The following is a 23822-nucleotide window of genomic DNA, read 5'->3' as shown; positions in this document are numbered from 1 at the left end:
ATGGTCCCCGTGGACGAACCAACAGCATCGCGCTCCTGCAATGTCTCTCCCTCTCTCTTTCTCCCTGGACAGACACACACACTCATGACAGGCTGTCTTCTTACCCCCCCGTCCCATCCATCCACCTCTAAAATCACTGCTCCTCCTTCCGTTCTCCTCGCAGAGATGTAAACACCCCGCTGAAAACAGATTATTTCCAATAGTCATTACTAATACGTTAACGGCTATCACTATTAATAATGGAGTCCAATTGGTACCTTGCTCTTCGGACTTTTAAACATAATAACAACGCTAGTTTTAAAACATTCTGTCTCGCCTCTAGATAGTCATGTTGTGATACTGTTAAAACATTCCAGATTTGAAAGTTAAAAACTAAAATTCCCCAAACTATATATTTTCTTTGAGAAAGCAGGGATCTTTCCTTTTAAGCAGTGAACTGCAATGACACTTTTTGTTTTTTGCTCGCAAGGAAGCTACAAGACTAGTGCAATAAGACTCTGTAGCAAAAGAGAAGGGAACGATTTATTACTGGTGAAAAGCCACAAACATACATTTCACTTTCGCGCTCGAGCTCGGGTTCGAGGTCTCACTTGCCACCGTGCTACAACCTCGCTAAGGGGACGTAAATTAAGAGCGTGGCCCATCACAAAAGAGGATGCAAGAATACTGGGCTTGATCACAGACGCAGGCCAGAAGGATCAACCTGGGCAGCCCACACTTCCACAAGCTGCCAGCTTGGCAGCCTACAGCTGTCACCGAAGACAAGATCTTTGGCTTTAATAAGTTCTACCGGCAATCCAGATTTCTGAGGCTTTGCTGCGCCCTTTTTAATATTCCTCCCACATCAGATTACCCAGCAAGTATCCCCAGACAGATCTGGAAGATCTTCCGTTTCTGCGACTTTTGTTTTTTTCCTGCCTCCCCCGAAGGAGCCAGGAAGCCACGGTCCTTTTCGACTGTTTTACACGCGTGCAAGTGAGAGGCCGGCAACCCGACGGTTCAGCCAGACGGTTCTGGTTCTGCTTGGGGTGAAGAGGAAGTCACGCCAGAAGGACAGTCAGCTGAAACCGGTGCTGGTGGGGGGGGGATGGAGTTGGTGAGCTTGCAGTTCAGGAAAACAGCCTTGCGGGGGGGGGGGGGGGGGGGGTCAGGTTCTTGTAGAGTGGGCGAGGGGATTATGCAGCCAGTAAACCGAGTGGTGCAGATTGTGGGGATTTAGGGATTTAGGGGGATGGATTGGCAGCTTTGCGTGGGGATAGCGGCAGAGATTGAGACCAGATGGCTGTGATTTGGGCGTGATTATCCTCTCGCATTGTCACTGATCTCCATCATCCTGTTTCATTTTCCTGGAAGTAGAGCTCATCTCGGACAACAAATCGGCTCTGAATCCCCAGCAATGGAGTCCCCTAACGTGCAAGATTTAGAGTAGGTAGAGGGAGAGACACCCTTTCACATTTCCTGTTTTCTTTCTCCCTTTTTAAAAGCTTTCCAGAATTACCTCATCACAGCTCAAGTCAAGGTGACTTTTCTTGACCTTGTCTATCTTTATTATCTGGCACTAAGCATCCCTGTTTATATTTACTGTGTTGTACCATTGTCCTACCTATTAAAGGGAAGGAGATTGGAGACATTTGTGCCTCAACAATCAAATCTAACTGATTAAGCTACTAAGTGGTGGGAGTACCTGATTAAGGAGAGGTTTAGCTGCTCTCTTGGCTCAGTCATTCACAATGAAGAGGAAGCAGATATTAGAGACAGCATCAGGGTGGTGAGATGGTAAGAGACCTGAGTCGGAGCTCTATATCAATCTCCTAGACCGATATAGAGTGGTGGCACTGGGCTGGAAGGTTGCCGGTTCAAATCCCGCAGCCGGAAGAGGAATCCTACTCCGCTGGGCCCCTGAGCAAGGCCCTCAACCCCAACTGCTCCAGGGGCGCTGTACAAGCTTCTCTCCCTGTCTGTGTGCCTGTGTGTCTCATGGAGAGCAAGCTGGGGTATGCGAAAAGACGAACTGAATTCCTAATGCAAGAAATTGTATGTGGGTAATAAAGTGATCGCTTATCTCTTCTAGATCCACCAGCAACGGGAAATTCAAACAAAGGGAAAAAAAAATGGAGCCGTGATTTTCTGAGATGGGCGTCAAGGACAGACCCGTTAAAAACAGCACATATGACGGGACGGCAGCATTAACTGTCCTAATCTGAGCCCTGTCGCTCAGGGTTCAAGCACCCTTTTACACACTACACTATTAAAGCAGGGCTCTAATCCTCTTTAGATCCCCGCCTTAAATGCAGCACTTTAATCTGGGCACTCTACTTATAAGATGAACCAGGTTAGCTGAAAAGCCACCATCAACACGTTGACCAACACACGCACTGGAACACAAACAAAGAACGCGCTCTGCGCGTTTACGAACCAATAAGAAAGCAGAGACCGATAACTGGCCTACCAAGAGTGGGCGCAGCCCAAGCAAGCTAATCTTGGGAGTTTTCTCAGTTGGCTTTCTTCTGCAGAGCAGGCTGGTTATCACAATATAATCTCTCCATTTTCATTTGTTTTTATCACACAGGAACTTGCCTATTATGCTTCACAATCAATCCTCCCTTCAGGTTCCTGGTGTTTCCTCTACAAAAGCCGAGTTGGATAGCATTCAACAAACAATAATGGAACAAATTCATTCTCTCCTCTTTCATAACAAAGAAATAATTAACTCCAAGTACACACATTGCATATGTATTAAACCACTTAACAATGTCAGGATGGCTGACAAAACCAAACTGGGGACTGGTTTTAATTCCTGGGATGCGATCCACATGGAATTTGTATCTCCTCACTGCGTTTGCGTGGGTTTCCTTCAGGAGCTTCCTGTAGGATTTCTTCACACAGTCCAAAGAGCAACTGGTAGGTTAGCTGGTTTTGGGGAAAACAGGCGCCGGTGTCAGCGTGTATGTTTCTGTGTCTACAGTATGTCTCTCCGTCCGCGTGTGCCCTGCGATGGACCAGCATCCCATCCAGGGTGTATCCTGCCTTGGGCCTGCTGCTTGCCAGGATAATGTCCAGCCTGCAAGCCTGTATTGGATAAAGCATTCACAAAATGGATGGAGGGATTGATTGCTGGGAATCACTTTGCAAAGGTAAGCACAAGAAAACAAAGACCTGAAGCACTTAGATCATTTCATGCACTTTTTTCTCCCAATGGATACTTTACCTTATAAACATCGGTTAATAACTCTGAAAACTGATCGCCCTAGATGTGACCAGCACCATTCAAAACCGCATTACAGAGCGAGAAAATGACCAAAATTAAGTTGAAAGACTCTGTAGTAAAGCACAGTGGTTCACATTTGCATAAATAATCATATTTACAGTCATTCGCTGAAATGAAGCGACATTGACTGCATTGCAGCATCGAAAATAAGCAATATTGAATGCTGTTTTTTTGTTTATAGCTGTTCCTGGCAGAATTCTTCTTTCAGCTGTCTGGTGCGTTACAATCTGTAAGGTGGATGTCCCCGTTTTGGCAGGACAACTCGAGACGAGGGCATCTGGAAGACCGAAACGCCAGGATTTCCATACATGGGCGAAGAGAGGGGCCAGGGCGGGTGGGCAGCTTTCATTAAAAGCATGGACCCTAAAAAAAACACCCCCCTGCTCCTGAGGGTACCAGATCCCTTCTGAAATCCTGACTTGCATGCAGGAATCGCTGCAGCCCAAAAATCAGCTTCTTCAAGCCCACTCTTCCTTCTTAGTGAGGAGGGCTGCAGGAATTTGTAAAATTGTCAGAAAAACTCTTGGCAATGGCTTCAACCATCTGTGATGTTATGGAGCAGGGCAGTCTTTTTCTTGTTGGGGGGGGGGGTGTGGAGGAGGCAATTGAGATTTTAAATACCCTCCATTTTCTCTTTTCAGGATGTCATCATTGGACCGCAGACCTCAGATCGGTTTCCTGTTCAAAAAGCTGGTGTCTGAAAGTCCCTTGTAAGTGTTAAAAAAATTAGCAAAAAAACAGTAGCACCATCCATTTTACTCGCCAAAACCCCTGTTAAGATTATCTAGATAAATACAACACTGTATAAAGTATAATGAAGTGAAGGAAATTTCTTGTTCCTTTTCGAAGGAATACCATCCAATGAGTCATTTTCAAGCACTTCTCTGATTCTGTTGAGTATGCAAGACATGTGACAGAATCCCAGCCAATTCTAGTTAAAATAAGGAAAAAAAAACACTTATCTCCTACAAACCAGCTTTAGAAGGTCAAAGAAAAAAAGAAAATGCAACCCATTTCAAATACCATTTAAAACTCGTTATCTGAGCCGTTTACCCTGCTCGATTTCCATATTTCATTGCATTGTCTTTTCAGGGCTCCTATCCAGTTTGAGCACAGCTCTGTACCAATTACCAATCTGTTTGAAGTCCCAGGTTCTCCAAGAATCACTGTTCCCAGATGAATGAAAAGGATCTGATGAGTGGTGCAAGCCGCATGTTAAAACAGGGGAAGATAAAAAAAAAAAGACTAGCTGTTTTGCAGAACTGAAAGCATAACAAGAGCGCCAGGAAGTGCCTTGTCTAATCTCTCTTATGCATGATACAGAAGCTCACCTGAGGGAAACTTTTAGGCAGGTGATGTGGAAATATTAAGAAGGACCTTGCTGCTAGGGAAACAAACATTAACATTAATTTGTGAAGACAAAGGGCAAGAGGAAGGACTTCACCACAGGATATGCACTTGTGTATCCAGTATATATACACACAGAGTCATCCATTATCAGAAAGCTACTTGTTCCAGGGAAGGTCTGTGGCAACCAGGGAAAATCAAGCTGAAAGCACAGGGGGCAAGAAAAGACTATATCCTGATTGGGGACAGGACACTAGACAAAGCCTAGCCAGCCTTCTGTTTGTCCAGAAAAGCACCACAAGTACTGCTACGACTCTCCTCTAGCTTGCCTCTTCTTCATAGCACGGGAACACGCTTCTGTATCCCACCTCCCCTCCAATACTTCTGAAGCCCCGAAGGCGAAACTTTACGACTAGCTTCTTTGCGTGTTATAGTAATAATAAAAGCATTTTATGGGCCTCTTGTGGAGACTCGAGATCGTGTTCTGCAAAGTTCAAAATGGCTTGAGTAGTTTTAGACTGCGAGAAGGAAAAACATTATTACAGAATGTATTTAAAACCCCCTAGACAAGGTAAGTGGTTTTCTGATGCACAGTAATTTTAACACTTTTTTTTTATTCCTTCACAACATGCACAGCTGCAGAGGCATAGCCCCAGCACGCGCCCATTCAACTTCCCAACTCGCACTCTCTGAAGCAGCTTAATCTGCATGACAGACGCTCCATGCCTCAGGAAGCTCAGTGTCTTCGGTCTCCTTCTCTCCTCAAGTCCGCTCCCACGATGACAAACCCGTCTTGGCACCTGTGCTGCAGACGCCTTCCTTCCCTGCTTCTCCCTCAGCCCCCCCCAACACCTGCCACCACCGAGGTCCCCCATCCCTTTCCGCCTCCCCCCCTTCACGCTGGTGGGTTGCTCCTCTTCCTCCTGGCTTGGCCAAGCAGGCCTCCTCCCAACTCCTCAGGCTGCACCACGCCTCGCAGTGGGGAAGTCTCGCCCGAGGGAGAGCAGCTTCCCGACGTTTTCGCCCTGACGAGAGGGAACAGAGAGGTCCGAAGAGGTGGAGCTGACATCATGCACGCCCGCTGGCCCAAATCGGTAATTGGTAATTGGGATTTACAAGGCTTCCTCACACCCAAAGAAGGCTCCACAGCCGAAACGTTGCGTTTTCTTCTCTTTTCAGCCTGGAATAAATCTATTACTTGTTCCAAGGCTTCCTCAAGCCTAGTCCTGGGTGTTTCCAGCTTTTCTGCAACGTCTGTGTACTCTGTTGAACATGCCTCCACTTTTTCAGCAATACTTGCGCCATGCTCCATTTATATTTGCCCTGAACCATCCATAATAACAATTCCCCCAACTTTCTCCTCTGCTCACAGCAAAATTACATTTAATGACCCATTAGTCCATGGTATGCAACCCTACTAACCTGTAGTTTTTCCTACATTCAGAGTTTTCACCCTCTGCTACCTCAGACATGAACTTTTTCATGTCCTCCAGAAAATGTACACAATCTGATAGCATATTAAGTGCATTTATCCTTGTCAGCAGTTCTTGGGTTCAGATATACCTCCACACAATTGTTAGATGCAAAAAGTTGGCTTTTTGAACTTCTGAACGTGGACGTGCTTCTCAACTGCTGTATGAAAGCTCTGAGCTTAGGTAGGTTTTCCCAAACATTTCAAATCTGTCAGAGAATTCTGAACTTTTCATTGCAAAAAGAGGAAACATTTTGTCAGAAGCTGGAAGTGTTTGTTCCAAAAGCTAAAACGGCTTTTAATCCGTTTTTTTTTTCAGCAAATGAAACTGCAACAACTCCATTGCAATTGTCTTTAACTGGGTGCGTTCGAGGAAATGACTGCCTGGCCCCTCCACACTAACCCAAACAGCTGCTGCGCTGGCAGTGGGGTATTCGCACGCATAATCGGCTACAGGCCTTTAGACCGTGGGGAGCCGGAGACTGGCAGCAATTGGGGGTTTGTCGTACCTCTATAGATCTTTTACAAACTCCGATTTAAATTAACGTTGGGGGGGGTTACAGAATCACAAGGCTCCACACACCTCCTTAAAAGAAAATTTTAATTCACCCGAAGGAGGCATCTTCAACATCCGACAGTTCCGCAGCAACTAGGAAACACGGCACAGACGTTTCTCCCGAGGTCAGTCGGGGTGCTGTCGGGGCTCAGGGCTTTCTTGATATGAATTCGGTAAATAAACCCGCGACTCAGACATCTCAGCCCATGCTATCCCGTGTCTCTACATGGCAGGAGCTTTACTATGGGGGAGGGTCACCCTGATCGTATCTGACAAACTCTACCCAGACATCCAGTTTTCAGCTTTCGCCCATCTCCCCGCGCTCCTTTCCACATGTCTAAGCATTTTAATGACATATGCTCGCAGGCGTTCTCAAGCCGCGCAGTATTAGTAGAGCACGGCTTACTTTGAGCAAGGTGGGCGGGAGGGGGGAGGCATACATCTCCGGCGAAGAATTAAGCTCTCTCCTTTTCCCACTTTCATTATAAATAATAATGGGGGAAAAAAAAAAAACATTTTCATTTTCCAAGTGGTAATTTGCCTTTGCAATAAGAGACACCTCTCGCAACTTTTTTTTCCCCTTGCTCTTTTGGTTATAATAATTTGCACTTTATTTCCATTAGGCTGTTTGTTCTCAGCAGTCCGCCGCCTTAATTTATTAGAACTGTCTTTCTTAATGATGCAATGTTCTTTCTCTCTCTCGCTTTCTTTTCTCTCTCTCTCTCTCTCTCTCTCTCTGCCAGGCCACATCCTTGCCCCGGCAGCTGCCCTACTTTTAAAAATCGTTCCGATTCCGCAGCGGCCGAAACCCGCAGTCCAGTCCCGGGATCCTCCCGCCCGGACGCCACACGCGTCACCTCCTGGGACCTTGGGTTGAAATCTGGTTCAGGTCTCACTGGGCCGCAGTAGCTCCAGGTCCATTTTTTATTCAGAGACAAGTCGTTCCCGAGGACTGCAGCACTGCAAAACTAAAGATAGTGTCCTGTTTCTAAGTGGGGGGGTGGGGGGGAGGAGGAAGAGGACAGCAGGAGAAGAGCTTCTCCTGAACTTCGTCAGAGATGCACCTCAACAAGACTAGCTTCTGGACATGTGGGGGCAAAGAGCAGGAGAAAGCTGATCAGCCTGGACACTGCCCACCTGCACGGCGCAGCGCTGCAGTACCAACAAGAATAAAACAGCTGAACTTCTGCTGCTAGATCCCGTGGACATGTCAAGAACAGCCGCTAATGGCAAAGCGCTTCATCACAGAAGTTATTTTGATGATAAATTAGGACGTTTGCAGAGTGGATTCTGGATTTCAGGAAAAAGAGAAGTTGTTTAGGTTTCCCAAAACATCTACAAAAGTGGTGGTGCTACAACATCCCCAAACCTCAGTCTCGGTTCAAACAGTCAAGGCCACTTTCTCGCACATGAAGATCCAACAGTGCTTATCGGCATTGGTGTGCTGAACATCCTGGGGTTTCAACAGGAAACATTAACTTGTCTGTTCACTTGGCAGCCAACGAGGGACCAGCAGGGCTGCAAAAATAAGAAATAAAAAACTTTGCTCTATCCCTCAGGTCCAAAATTGAGCTGAGAACAAAACAACGTTTTAAAAACTGGGATCTCACTCATTTTTTTTTATTAATTCATTCCAACACTGAATTGTTTAGACGCAGGTCGTAGCTGACATACCTATGACACATAGGCTTTCAACAAGGATTGATTTGTTAACAATTACATGTAAGGATAATGCTGAAAAGCATTCTCTTCCTGGATTATTGCATTCCCCCCAAAAAAAAAATCCCTGCAAAAATAAAATGAAATTGTGCTTCGCTCCTAAACGCTGGCCCACAAGCCAGTCATGGCATTGACAGTGCATGCTATGTAGAAACACACAGTAAGAAAAAAATGCAATACTGTCACATACACCGGCTTCCATTTAGCTTTTGTTGTGCTTGCAATATCCTGTTTAAAGTGACTGCAACCATTTGGTCTTAAGATAAGAAGGGATGATATTCTTCAAGGAAATGACTGGAGATACATCGTCCACTGATAGAAGGGTCTTTAGAAAACAAAGTCGGATCAATTCACTTCACATTCCCAAGGCTAGAAGCGTACTGCACATACTGTAAGCAATGAAGATGGGAATAGGAGCAGGTTGTGCATTCACAGGGAAGCCATCCATCGGGAGAAGTACATTCCGAATAATGAAAGTTTACTGAAGATGAAAAGCCCGTCCCATTTGAAGTTAAGTCGAACCACGAGGTGTGGCTACAGTACGTCCATCTGGATGAGAGCCTCCAGACTGCAGGGGCCAGGGGCTTCACGGCGCTGATCTTACACATTTCCATTCAGCACCATCTACACAAACACTGAGCAAAGCTGAAGCCTGTTGTCGCCGCATTGCTGCAAAGTGCTTTTTAATGAGAGGCTGTAAATAATTTACACAGCATGTACACAAGGACCACTGTCAAGAAAATGACAGCCTTTGACTCCTCTGAAAGGAAAAAAAAAAACATTTTCACGAACAATGAATCTTAGATCTTTTTTTATTTTAATATTCACATTCACATCAACAGGGCAACGGCTTGTGTCATTACTGGTCGATTAGGATCAGGTATCCGAAAGTCAGAGATGATCTCAATGCTGACTCAAGACAGAAGGACCCATGATGCAACAGTCCCGCAGATCTTACGGAAAGAACAACTGTGGTTTGCCGACACGCAAGATGTGACTGAATAAAAGGTTGAGCCACCCTTCTATTTCTCTATTAAAACCTTTATAATGGCAACATGATTCAAGGTCTTTGGATCAAAACGAATTCCACAATATTCAACAACAAGTTTTAGTCCTAACACTCTAGAGTGCAATGGGACAGTTACTCATCTTATAGAGTTTTAAATATCTGGGAAAACACATGGATTACGCTGAGAATATAGGACATTTTTAAGAAAGCAAATCAGAGTCTGTTTTCAATTCAAAGGCTGAAGAACTTTCATGTCAGTCAAAATATAAAAGCCTTGTTGAGAGCATCCTGGCACTTAACGTGACAGTTTGGGATGATAACCTGGGGTTGAAAAGCAAAAGCAAACTGTCCAGGATTGTGAAAATGGCAGGGAAAATAAGTGGGAAACAGCAGCCCCAGACCTGCGAGTTACATCATAATACTGTTCTCAGAATGGCAAAAAAGCATCACAGCTGATACCAGACATCCACTCCATTCTCAATTCATAGTGCTCCCATCAGGAAGACGGTATACAGCACCAAACAAAAACATTTATAAGAAATCTTTTGATCCCTCTGCAATAAAACTGCTCAATGCATGTACAGTAAGTACTGTGAATGTAGACCCCCCAAATACTGTATCCATTTCTTACATACCGCTGTTGTGATTTCATGCGACTCTTATGTTTTGCTTGTGTACTTTATACTTCTATGGGAGAAGCCAAAAACAAATTTCCACAATAGAAGACAAAGTATTTATCCATCGTCAAAAAATAAACGTCTAAGGAAGAGAAACAGCAGCACCAACAGCAGACCCCGTCTGTGTCTTGTGGACGCTGTGTTTGCTTTGATCTCATCAGACAACAATTTGAGAACGTGTTCTGGGGCACCACAAAACCTCAGAGCCCCCTCCTCAGAAGGGAGAGCAGCTGGCTCACCTGCACACCTCGAACGAGGGGTCACTGAACACGCGAGACCTGCACGTGCTGCATCGCAGGAAGAACACGCCAACGCTAACCTTCCTAATGAGAACACCTCCCAGGCAACTGCTGCTGTCAGACATAGATTTTACGTGATGATTTGATGAAACATAACAAGATAAAACTTCAATTAGAACTCCATATCCCTACATGCGAGCGCAAGGAGGTCTCGGAAAAGGTTAAGGAACAGGAAAAGGACGCTCGACTACTGGCAGAAACCACATTTTTGGCGCGCCTGAATGCAGCTGGTCACCTGTTTCCGAGGACAAAGAGAAAACAGCGTAGTTGATGCATCTGTGATTTTGCACCTCACACTTCATGAGATTACTTTATTCTCAGCAATCATTTCAGAGATCTCTGCAGTGGCTGATCCTGAAAAAATATTATATAATTCAGTCCTATCCGTTAGCAATCTGATCTGACATTATGCCTTCATAAGACTACACTCACCCCTCGTTATAAGGCCCTCCGTGTGATATCACTTAGATAAGGAGATACATTAAACTGCAATCCCCTTTCCAAGTTCTCTTTTTTCATCCAATCTTTCATGCAAAGATTATCAACCCTTTCTTGAAGCGTTCAGTTTCATCAATCCACTCTTTTTAAATCTCCTCCAGCATCTCATCCCCAGTCTTCAGTGATGCTTTAGACATCTTTAACAGTATTCAATTTTTTTTTCTTTTTTTTTGCAGATACAAACAGTTCAGCTCCGTTTTATCCAGCCACCAGCACAGCAGTGTCAATGAGACCAAGGCTATCAGTCTTTGGTCCACAGCCAGGAGAGAGTGGTGAACTGTGATGACTTCAGTGTGGTTTTGAGATTTGCACTAATGTCCCCTTGGGACTGAGCAACAACCAACATCAATTTCCTCAGCACCAGAGCCAGATTTAAACCCCCCTGTCAACAGGTTTGAGCAAAGAGAAAAAACACTTATTTGCACTGCCCCCATCTTCCATTAGCACTTTCCAATGCCACGTGCAAAACAAATTTCAGAATATTAAACTGTAACTGAACTCAACAGCAGGAGTGCGGGGCGAACAGGAATTAACAGGGTTCAAATCATTAAAAAAAAAATGATTTCACGTTAGAAAATCCTTGAACTGTCATGGCACCACACTTCAGAAAAGTTATTTACATAGAGAAACCATCAGAATAACAATTACCTTCGGCCTTTCTATAACCTGCAAAAAAAAAAAAAAACTTGAGAACTGAACTGAGGAATTCCATGCTTAAATAAACTGAAAATTTAGCTGAAGTGCTTCCACAGGGTGTCACTATCCACACTGCTGTTGCCACGCATTCATGCACACATGATCATTACTTCACTGGTTTCGGTCAATGCTGCCCCAAGAAGATCTACCCCCCCCAGCCCTCCTAATAGAAACAGCCCTTAGATCCACTATAATCATGTCAGGAAGGATGACGGCCGCAGAACGAGACAATTAAGCACGCTAATCTGTCATTTATTTGTGTGGGCCGCGTTCCTTTTCAGAGCGAAGCCCATCAATTACAGCCGTCTCCCTGCTTTTGACAGCCAGCTTTCTGCGTTCCGACACGCACACACACCTCCCGCTGGACTCCTATGAGATAAGAACGGGGACAGGAGGCGGGGAAAACGGCGCCTTGAGGAAAAAAGCCTGCCAAGGAGGGGGATCCCAATCCCAATCCCGTTCCCATGGGTCGGAGAGGTGCGAGCTGGCCTGGTAGCGTCAGGTATAGAAGAGGCAGAAGAGGCAAAACCAGCCTCTGGGACTTCACCAGATACCTGCTATGAACAAATCTAGAACTTAACAGCTACGCGTGGGCATGTGGCTGGATACACAGGCAGACGGCGAGACAGATATAGCAGGCAGGGTGCTGGTGCAGCCTTCCTTGGGAGAGGTGGGGGCGGCTGGGGCAGGAGCGCTGCTGCAGTCTGGGACCTGCTGCGACACTGAGTGGGACGGGAAACTGCCCCTTCTGGGGCAGCACCGCAGGAGCAGTCAGGCCGCTGAGGGGCAAAGGGGGAAAAGACTCCAGAGGGGGCTGCACTCTGCCCAGCTCGTGCCCAAGGTGGCGCGGCAAGTGCTCTCCCGCGTCCTGCAGCAGGCTCCCTCAGCAGGCACTGCGAAGCCACCCTCTGGCACGGTGCGACTGCAGCCTAGCCCAGCACATCCCAGCCCTGGGAGACACGGCGGCCCGGTCCAACGGGACTGGGCCCGAAGGCAGGCGGTCCGGACTCCGGCGGAGCAGTACAGCAACGGGCCACGCCAGTTCACCCTCTGGCCCCGTGCAGACGCTCCTCTCGGCGCCACACCCGGCACCGGTGGGAAGAGCTGCCTCTTTTTGTTTCCGTTTTGGGGGAGCCTTCCAAATCCGCGCCCCAGTCCCATCGGACACATCCCCTTCTCCTCGCTCGATCCCCGCCGGGGCCTCTCCAGAACCAGGGCGCATATCCTTCCCCTGCTCACCAGAAGAAATTCTCAAAGCCAGGATTAACCCGGGGCGCTGGAGTGTGTCCTGCCCTGAAGCAGCAGCAGCAGGATGAAGAGCCAGCCGCTCATGACGGGGGGGACCTGTCCGCGGAGACGCGGCTGGACGCGAGAGGCGTTTTCAACGCGCTTTCCGACCTGCGACCGCGAATAAAACACAACGCGGCCACAGACCAGCCTCCCGCGGTGCGGCATGCTATTGATCGCCACAGTGTTTACTGGCAGATGCATTCCTATTACAATAGCAGGGAAGCGCACACTTTATCCACAGGTGAGACGCTCCTTTCTCTCTTCATCCCCAGCCCACAAGTTAAAAGGCTGATTTGCATTTATATTGCAGAGCCAGCTTTGCAGCCGTAATTGGTGTGGCAGAGCAGCCCCCCCCTCCACGCACACACACACACACACACACACACACACACACACACACACACACACACACACACACACACACACACACGGCTGCCCGGCGAGGCTGAGCCTTTTGAAAGCGCCTCCTGCAGAATCGCGCTGGGGGACCGGTCGCACAGCTCAGAGAGGGACCGTCAGAAACGAGCACCGAACCCCCATCTTTCCATGCTCCTTTCCCAGTCAAAAGAGTACATTTTGCACTGTGAAAACGCCCAATGGAGTACGACCCCAGCAGTACAGCAGAATGGAGGTGCAACACTTAAAAAAAAAAACCCAGCAAGGGGATGGTTTGCAGGAGACCATGCTTTAGCGAACAGTAACCAGTAAAGAAAATGCTGAACGATGATAATAAATGTATAATAACAAATGCATTGTCTCCTAGTAATGGGGTACTCCTGCATCTCCTGGGTTCTCTCCTTGATCAAGGTTAATCAAGTTGTTTTTAAACAAGTCTAAAAAAGAATTATAGACCAGATCACCTTAAAGAATTGGAGTAAATACGAGGAAGCACAGAGGTGACCCGGGACCAGGTTTGAGAAACCCTGTCCTGCAACAGCAAAAAAAAACAAAACATTCAGACTTTTTTTATTGCTGTAAAATGTGAAACTAAAGTTCTCATAAGGTCATTTCTTCAATCTGCTAAGAACGTTTTTAATTCTTTGAAGAAACCCTAAATCTCCGTTAAAATACAGTAGATCACTGGAGACCATAACCATAATCTCTTGAGCAGATGGTCATACAATCATCTTACGTGAACATAATCCATAAAGCAATTACTCTCTGGTAGAAAAACAAAATCAAACTGGGAGAAGGTGTTGATTAAAAATTACAGTGACAAATTACATTTGAAGTGTACCCTGAATTTCAACGTGTAAAGATGCAGCTTTTTGAATATTTCAAATACTTTACAATATTCTTAAAATATAGCGCTGCTCTGTTCTTATGAAGAGTCTTAAGTAATCTTGAACTAGAACTCCACCCCAGCTAAGCTGAGCTCACCACAAACTGCAAGTTTTATCTTATTTCCCAGGTTCAGTGACGGATTGCCCTGGAGAGAGCTCCGTGATCGTTAAAAGAACATCCTCAACACTCTGCGAAAAGAGAGGTCAAAGCTCTTGACGGATAAGGCAATGAATTGTATACTTCATGGCATTTCTGCATTCAGAGGCAAAGCTGAAGACGGAGTCTGCATTCCACCCAGTCCCAGGCTAAGTGTTTACTGAGGCTCGTAAAGTGGAAATGCACAGACGAAAACAACACTGCTTGTGTTTTACGTCCATTAAGTAGCAATATCAAAGCCATTAATTTATCTTGTAATATGTTAAAAAGGACCGGGAAGAGGCTCCTGCAGATCCGTGAGAATGGGGACGGGCGGGGGAGACCGTATAAACCGGAATACGATTAAATAAAAAGGCTGGTATCAAATAAATATGTCGAAGGAGGAGCCAGTGTGAAATCTTCACTCCACAGGTGACCTACGATCACAGCAGCATCTGGTTGAATTACTTAATATTGCACCCAGCCAGCGTGTAATCCAGGATAATTCCCTTTGCCGAGAGTGCCCCAATCTGGATAAATTCATCCCATGGGAATGACATCCAAGCAGAATTTCTCAGAGAGGGAAGAGGGAGGGGTGGGGGGATTCTGTTTTTTATTTCCTGAAGAAGCTTAATGGCTATGATTTCATAGAAGCACCATCATAAATACATTAGTAAATGCAAATATGTTTTTGAGGGAAAACAAGCAGCTGTCTAGCATATTGTTTAAAGAATCTGGGTAGATTTACATGCGTGTACATTATATGCACGCGCTGTAGTTACAATCAGAGACTAAATACATTATATTCTGCTGCACATTTTAATGTGGTGCTTTATTACCTGTTTTGGTAGGAGAAAAATTCAAGAAGGTAATCAAAATCCATAATTCTGAAAATATCACAGAGCAAAGGGAATACATCCAGACGTGAACATAGATGTCCTGTACAGCAGGTTTGTGCTTCGTTAACCCAGCGCAAGAGAATCTCTCTCCCTGCTTTCCACAATGAACATCACCCAGTGCATGTAACCCAATTTCATTCGGCATAGCCTATTGATTCAGACAACAGCCAGGTTGCAGAAAACGTTTTGTTTTTCGGGCCACAAAGGCAAACTAAAAGGAGACCAGATGGACTAAAGACTTCACGACCAGCCTTTCAGTTTTGTTTATTTACCAAGAGTTAAACTAGCAGCCCTAAGATAGCCATTTTAGCCACTCCAGGTTGCGGTGGATTAGGCACCGGCTGACATCACACAGAGGGAAGCAGGAGGTCAGAGGATTGGAGGCCAACTGCTGGAATCATCCCTGCAAACAAACAAAGCCGAAAGCGACACACTCGAACTGTTCATCTCATTCTCACTCCCCGTCGTTAAAAATACAGATCAGCCAAAAAAACGGAACATAATCCATACTTCTAATATCCCCGCACCACTTTGGAATGCTACATGTCTAATTCACAAACGATGTCATTTTGCCTGGTCAGTGCTGTGTTTATGTTTATGCTCACTTCTGCATGTTAGCCCTAGCTAGAATTTACAGGGCATGATGTTTATGAAGCCCTCCTTCAATTGGTTTTGAGAAGGGAGAACAGCATCAAAAGAACACGCCGCTGTCCAAAAACAAAATGAGGTTTTCCCTGTAACAGCAGACGTCATTCGCCACTATCGCCAATAAATATGAATGGGTCAACGTGCTCAACAATCGCCCGTTTCGAACCCCCAACGGCTTCAACTGCTTAAACATGGGTTTTCAGAGTGTTCCCACCGCGTAATTACAGGATTGGGATTCACAGTAGAGAGAAAGAAAGAAAAAAAAAAACTCCAGGAGAAGTCCTGGCTGCTTTACCAGGTTAAAAACGAGCTCTGATGAGAATCCTGCGACTTAAAACTCCGATGTGTGGAGCTTGCAGGAGAGTCATTAGGGATGGCGAACGTGTGCTTGTGAGGAGAGGAAAAAAAGAGGCTGGTAGGGTTGGGGGGGGTGGGGGGGGGGGACAGAGGAAGAGGCACAGAGAGAGACTGCGTGGGGATCGTGGTGCAGCAGTGCCCCCAGTGTAGAAAGCTAGGGGCAGCAGTGCTGAGGAAAAGTGCGAGGAAAACCATCAACTCTTAGCAGCTCCTTATTTTAAGAAATTATTCATCTTAAATGCATTTTGTGGGATTATGCACAGGGATTGTTGTTCTATGGAAATGAAATGACTATATCCTTTCAAAATATACTGATTAGCCCCATCTTTTATCACCCGAGACATCAAAGACAGAAACAGGAAAAGGATCTCATTAGCTCACCGATAATAGCGGTACCGTTAAACTGTCACAGATTAATTAACATGCCAGCATACGTCTTCAGGCTGCCTCACAGCCCCGCGACCTCCCATGTTTATTTATAGAGGTTTTTAGGTGAGGCTTCATGACAGCCTTTGACAACTGCCTGACAGGAGCCCGTGAGAGTGACCTCTGTGGCACAAAGATGAGCTTCCACGCGCACTTCATTTTTCACAGAGACAAGGCATCGCTGAGAGAGACACGGAGGAAGAATCCTGCTTTGCGGGGGGTGACGGACAAGAAAATGTCTCCTTTTCCACCCCTCTGTCTGCCGACAGAAGCTGCGACAAACAGAGCAATAATTTGTAAAACAAGAATTAGCTACAGGGGGAAAAAGAGGGCTCCCAAGGGGCTGGTAAAAAAAAAAGAGAGGAGCAGGCTGTTAGCTCATGTTTACCTGGCAGAGCCGACATTATTTTATATTATAGTAATAACCATCTGAGCTGAACTGTAAAATAATACAGCCTTGTGTCAGCTGTAACTCAAGAATTCAGTGGCTTCAAGTATCTGTCCTCCAGCTTGACAGCTCCTATTATGGTGAGAAAGAACAAAATGACACCGGACTGCTAATTCCTCACCTTATCCATCAACCTGTCTATTAGCACCATTTTATTATTTCATTTCTGAAGCCTTGAATGTACTGGTCTTCATGCAATCTGTTAACACAAAAACATCTTAATTACGCTGCCCGTAGACCGTTCAGACATGCACTGCCCACGTCGCAGCGGTCGTGTAGATTTAAACCGAACTGGCATGGACTGCAAAAAAAAACGTTTCTCTTTTTTAAATGGGGATTCAATCAAAGAAACATGGCATAACTGAAAAGAGGAATCACCTTCCACAATAGAAACTAGACTTAGGTCACCCCCCCCAACACCCCCTATCAAGAGAATTAAAAGAACTATCAGCTCATCTCCAACTCTTGCATTACAGAAAAAAAAAAAGATTATTTTTACTCTGCAGTCCCTGACATCTTCACTGCCGGAATTTACAGCTCCGTTCTTATCTGCTGTAAAGAGATCCCCTGTTCTAGTAATTACGTACATTAAACCTCTCCTGCGATTTACACGCCGTACTTTCACCAGGGACGAGGCGAGAAAAGGCTGTTTCATCTTAACTGCGTTTGCCCTTTCATGCGCTGTTGTAAAACGGGGCTCATTCATGTCAGGGGGCAGGCAGGGCCACTTGTAAAACCTCACCTATAGAAGCAAGTGCTCTTCTGGGAGCAACAGCAGAGAGCCCAGCAACCCCGCTGCAGACTAACGAACTGTAGACTGAAACCATTCTTCCTGCTCCAACTTCGCAGCACGCACTCTCACGCCCATAAAAACAGATAATAAAACTGACAGCCTCTTGAGATTTGATCTACCGTTCGTGAAACAGCGCTGCCGAGAGCAATATTAAAACCTTTATTACTGGTGTCAGTTTCAAATTAGTGGTATGTGTTGGGTACACACAAATATGTTCTCTTAGTGTGCAGATGCTGAGATTTTGAGTCTGCTGGGTCAAAAAAAAAGCCATATTTCGCCCCCCCCCACATTAGGAACTGCCAGTTTTAAATTGAAAAGACATCACCGCAGACGCGCGTGTGTGCGACAAATGTACAGGAGAAGAACATCTGGTTTGATTTCATCAAGTCCATATGCACGTCGGTGAAAATAAAACTTTAGGAACTGAAAAAAAACAGCTTGTAAGGACAAGAAGCTGAAGTGTGAAAAATGTTCCATTTTCAATCACGGCCCTCAAAAAGACAGTGCTATGAGCTATGTGACTCCAATATAAAGGATCGTGTTGCCACCCTTCACTTCAATGGCACTGGGAGGTGAGGCACACTAGCCGGCACGCAAATACACAACACTGCAACCTGAAGGAGCCAACACTGTGCAAGCCTGCAAACGTGGACAGAGAGAGCTCGCAGGTCTTCACCAGTGGCACTGCTCGGAACAGGTCTGGAAGAAACCACCAGCACGCAACCAACACCAAACCTGAAGGATTACACCAAAAAAATCACCTCAGTTACTTTCTTCTTTTGCCAGGTGTTTATTTGGCCACCCTTGAGGAAACCACCTGGTGGCTAAGAGGTGAAGCACTGTACTGATATTTTCAACAATAAAAAAAACATCTGAAATATCGGAGAGCAAGCAGCATGCTGTGGCTCTCCAGGTGGGGATGTCAGCCACAGTTGTTCCCGAAAGCACCACATCTACAAATCCTCGTTTTGTCTTGTATGGTCATTCCAGCGCTTATTTAAAAGCCCTTCTCACCAATCTATCCTGAGCTGGATGGATTCCCATCCCTGCAAGTCCCTGAGGAACAGACGGTTTCTCTGAACTGTTTTCAACACGCTCTAGGGATTGCTAAGGGATTTTTGGCATACACAAAACAGCAGAGTCCTAATAAGAGCAGGTATTCAAGTATTAACCAAGATTCCCTCCAGCTACATTTCGAGGCTCACTCCATGCAACTTGCAAATTAATCTGTTTTTCTCCAGCTGCGTATGCAATAGCATGCCTTTTTCAGCAGAGCTAAGCTGGGAGCACATGCCCTCCAAACTGGGAAAACTAAGGCAGGAACGCACGAATACAGGTTTGCTCATCTTAGACATAAAACAGTACAAGAGATTAAGGGCAAACAGAAGGTAGAACCAGTTTCCTTACCATGTCCCACAAGCCAAAAGTAGAAAAAGATGCAGGCGGTCATGACTGGTGAAGAAGTCATATGTACGGAGCAGCAAGCAAGAACAGACATTAACTTCAGTCAAGATACTACGGTGTTCTATATTACAGTTCAGGACAGTAATTCGAGCCTCCCTAGCTCCTCTATTCTTTCTTTTGAGGGTGAGGTCGTGTTCTTCTCTTCAGCGTCCTCTTTTTTCCCCCCCCCTCAATTCTCTCTTCGACCCCTAAGCCCGCTCTCCCCCAGTCGCCCGGCGCACAGCTTCGCTCTACTCTCCAGCTGAAGTGAGCTCTCGGCTTTGCTCTCTGCCTCTTTCAGCGCTGTTCCATTCTCAATCTCGGAGCATCAGCGCGCGGCTCTCTCTCTCACTCACACACGCACACACACAGCGAGCAAGCGACTCGGCTCGGCACAGAACAGCAGAGACTGCTCCCCAGCTTTGCTCCTCCCTCAGCCGGTTGCCAGTCTGCCTGCCTGCCTGCCTGAGTGACTGTGCCTCAGCGGGGCGCTGAAAGAATCAGACCTCATCTCTGGGAACCGGGCTGCCAGGGGAAGGCAGGCAGGCAGCAGTGCCAATTAAAGGAGACCCACAAGGCAGACCTGTAACAGAGGAAAGAGAGCATCTCCACCTTCTGGGTTGTTTGTTTCCACAATATCACAATGTTGATTCAATGCATCACTGTCTTCAGCTAAAGTGAGACGCACACTTTAAAGTACCTTGCTTATCCTACAGGGCACTGCTGTGAGAATTAACTCCAGCATTGTGTATTGCAATCCACCAAGTTTGTACCGACTAATAAATATTTTAAATAACATTCCCATCTCGACTTTCAATGGGCCAGAGTCTCCCGTCTTCCTGCAGCTTGTTTTAATTTCCTTTGCTTTGTATATATGAGCATTAACAATCGGCAGAGAACCGTTTAGTGGACAGGCAGAAATGCCAAGTTAATGATGGGTATGATGCGTATGATGCTCAGAAATCAATGCTAGAAAAAAAAATGTAAACACTTATGTCTTGTTTTCCTGAGAATGAAATCCGATTGCTGTGCCGGTAGTAAGCAAGTACAGCTTCCAGCCAAATCTGGAAAATGAGGATATTTGACTTTCAAGGAGAAAGTTTGTCAACTTTAGTGTAAATGTATGCCTAGGGTGCTTGTTAGCTCTGACAATCAATGACTTTCTGCTAGATTTTCAAAAGCTGAGATCTCCAGCAGATCACTCCAAATACTGCCTGAATCAATATTTAATGAGCATTTTGTACTTTTGTATATATAAACGAAGTTCATTTTCTGTGATTTTTACATATCACAGGGTAATATACTGTATATATACAAATCACTTTCATACACCTCATCTGTTCCAGAAGAATTTGAAATTAAAACGCCAGTGTCTGCCAGTTTTCGATTATATTGGACGAATAAAAATGGTATCATTCATGTGCAGAAAGCTTAGCAATGTAACAAGAACAGAAGCGCAGAATTTTAAATAACAAATAAGCACTTGAACCAGCAGTACAGTTTACTCAATCAATATGGACCAACTTGGAATGTGTGTATACTCCCATCCAACACTAACCACGGATATCGACTTCCAGAAACCAGCGCAGTGGAACAGAAGACCACTGCAATGTGTTTCGGTGTCTTAAAGGAGACTCCCCAGGGACTTGCTGTAGCACCTCTGGATGCCTTAAATCACAAGCGATCTGCCATTTCCCCACATGAAAATTACAACTGTCCAATCAGGACAAGAAAATAATAAAAAAAGACAACAAGTGTCATTGTCTTCTTACTGGACAAAAACAACTTACTGGGTAGTTACTGTATCATTCCAACAGATACACAGGACTCTGCTGGAGAGAACAAGAGGAGTGATCTACATCAATGACTCACAGCCTTCCCATATTGAGTTCATAACCCTGAACACTACTACCTGGTGCTGCATTTATATGACAGAATTCCGAGGGAGTGTAAGGATCCAAGAGCATTTTATATAGAGAGTAGGATACAACCAATTTCACCCACAGCATCAACCTGGATGGTTCACATCAGATCAGGCAGAAAAGCGAGAAATTCCCACACCAGCTGAATTACGGGGGAAATGTAGGGCAACTAGATGCCAGTGCAAGCTCACAGTGGAATCTACCCAGGACGCTAGCGTTAACATCCTTGCTCTTACCAGCAGTGTCATGGCATCTTTACTGACCGAGCAGACAGGACCTCAGTCTATCATCTCATCCAGGGGACAGCATGGCGTACATCACTGTACAGAAGAGCACCGAAAGAGCGCCGCCTGCTGGTCCAGCATCACTTACAGCAGCAGCTACATTATATTCCCCGCTTCTACCCTGGTGCAGCCCAGCTTGGTTTCCAAGATCACTCTAATAGACATGGAAATGGACACAGGAACAAGGCACACTGATTACCCCATCAGTCCACCAAGAACAGGCAGCATTCCTTTAGCATGGCTACCAATAGGCACTCACTCGGTAAAGAAATTATACTGCCACTGACCGACAGAGACCCACGACTTGCCATTAACACCCAATTCTCCGGAGCACAACAGACGTGTTATGCACTACATTACTCACTGGATAAGCACAACGGCTGTGCTGCACGTCAAGATTATAACTCGCCTGCGTTGAAGATGCACATCTGCTCTGTAAGACCGATACTTTGTCCCACTTGCACAGCTGCAGTGCATCAGTCATTGCCCAATTACAAGTTCCACATGCACATTTACGTCAATCACCTACTGAAAATTAGACCAGGGCCTAATTGCCAACGTGAGAGCTGCTGAGTGATCGTCGGAGACACCCCACCTTTCTTTCATCATCATCGGCTTTTTCGGCTCCAACTGAGTCCATCAACTTGCTGGGAAGAACCAGCAGCTGCTGCCCAAGTTACCTTGATACGTATTCTGTAGGGTTCTCGATAGCGTTCCAGAGCAACGGCAACAAACTTCGTTTTAGTGGTAAAAATATTTTAATAAAATGGCAGGAAAACCTCTACAAAAACAGGAAATCTTGAACCTGTAGGAAGAAGATGTGTAAAAACTTTTTACAGGACCTTAATATGCAAGTCTTGAGTCCTGTTTAACCATGACATACTTCATAATGTCCACATCTCCCTAATGAGCTAAGCTACTCCATGCTGCTCACTCATACCAGTGCCTTATCTGCTTTAATCTGTAGCTTTTCCTCGGTTTATCATGAATATGTATTCCTAATGTCCTATTTTTGAGTGTTTTCTTTGCATGGCACTGTACTCTTGACAACTAGTTTACCGACTTGACTATTTTTACACGAGCAACATTTTTAATCCTCTTTTATCTCACATGTTCCTTTTAAATTCTGCAATCAATGCACAGCTGAATAGATCACTTTGAGAAAATAGCAATAATATGAAAAAGCCATGCCTTATTTTTTCCATAAGGATCACAGAACAGCGTCGTGCATGCGATTCCTATTTAAAGATAATCCTTATTATACAAACAGCAGGCGGATGTTTCTTCTTCCCCCTCGGAAGGGAATGCAATACATTTTATTTATAGAGGACTTGCTCTAGCGCATGTCTTAAGATGCTGTACAAAAGCAAACTCCACACACGCTGCAAAACAGGGTAAAATTTGAAATCAGAGCCAATTAAGAATTTAGAACTCAAGGCATGAAAACATCAAGCTATCCCTTAATGGCCACCGCAGACAGGCCTGAGGAACACAGACCCGCTTTTGGACAGAGATCTCTTAAAAAGCTCTGCACATACAGAACAAGACCACGCGCCTCACTGCGATTTGCTGCCTAGTTCTCCTGATCTGCCCGAGGCCGATGCTCTTTGGCCCGGAGACACAGTGTGAGGAGTGCTGAAACCCTTCAGATCCAACGAGCCAGTCAGAATCGCTGCAAGGTCCTTTTCCAACTGCGAAGCAGGACTCAGCTGCCAAACTAAAACAAAATTCAAACAAATGAGTCCACCAACTAATCAGATACAGTCATTTCAGGTGACATGACTGTGAAATTAAACTTTTCCTCGGATCAATAGCACACTGCTATTTTTTTTTTTTTTAAAGGCAGGCTTTGCCTAAACACTACCTTCAATACCGATCCCTTCCATCCCAAAGTCAGGATAAGGATATGACTACAGGAGGAAGGAGACACACCAAGAAAAGCCAGGAACTCGTCCTTTTTTTTTTTGCATAGATTGCTAAAGGCCATGTTTGCTGTACTTTACTGTTAAGTACTCAGAATCACATTTACAATGACTCTAGCGTGGAGGGTAAGAGGCGGCCACTCCAGTCCTGAGACAGATAAAAAGTGACGTGACTGTTTACCGGGTCCGTGCCTTCGTAGGCGCTATACTATTGTTATGTGCCACATGAATGTCGTTAAGCGCGGAGCAATTGTGTGCAAGAACGACTACGTGGGAGGTGGGCGGTTAACATTACTTGTGTCAGTTCTAAACAGGCGCCATCATCAAGTTGCCTTTTAAAGCAGGACATTTTCACATCCTTCGTCTGTAACGGCCCCCGGAGGGGGAACAGAGAATTCAACCCCTGATGCGTTTGATTTTTATTTTAATCA

At 45.5% G+C, this 23822-nt stretch overlaps 1 protein-coding gene across 4 annotated transcripts in view; it reads right to left on the bottom strand.

The window, feature by feature from the left end:
• The window catches only part of LOC148641187 (kin of IRRE-like protein 3), a 185612-nt gene that overhangs the window by 159762 nt on the left and 2028 nt on the right, over positions 1–23822 (bottom strand). For 2 of the 4 annotated variants that reach the window (XM_088618882.1, XM_088618883.1), the window contains exon 1: positions 19228–19764. The exons of 1 other annotated variant lie outside the window; for it this stretch is intronic. In XM_088618882.1, the coding sequence (XP_088475008.1) occupies positions 19228–19318 (91 nt within the window). In that variant the 5' untranslated portion in view covers positions 19319–19764. Of the gene's footprint in view, positions 1–19227; positions 19765–23822 lie in introns of those variants that run through there. One more of the 4 variants, XM_088618886.1, reaches the window with a different exon arrangement.

Source organism: Lepisosteus platostomus, chromosome 25 (genome assembly GCF_059453375.1).
Source record: "Lepisosteus platostomus isolate fLepPlt1 chromosome 25, fLepPlt1.hap1, whole genome shotgun sequence".
Taxonomy (NCBI): domain Eukaryota; kingdom Metazoa; phylum Chordata; class Actinopteri; order Semionotiformes; family Lepisosteidae; genus Lepisosteus; species Lepisosteus platostomus.
The sequence above is the reverse complement of the archived record's forward strand: the minus strand, read 5'-3'. Positions and strand labels throughout refer to the sequence as shown.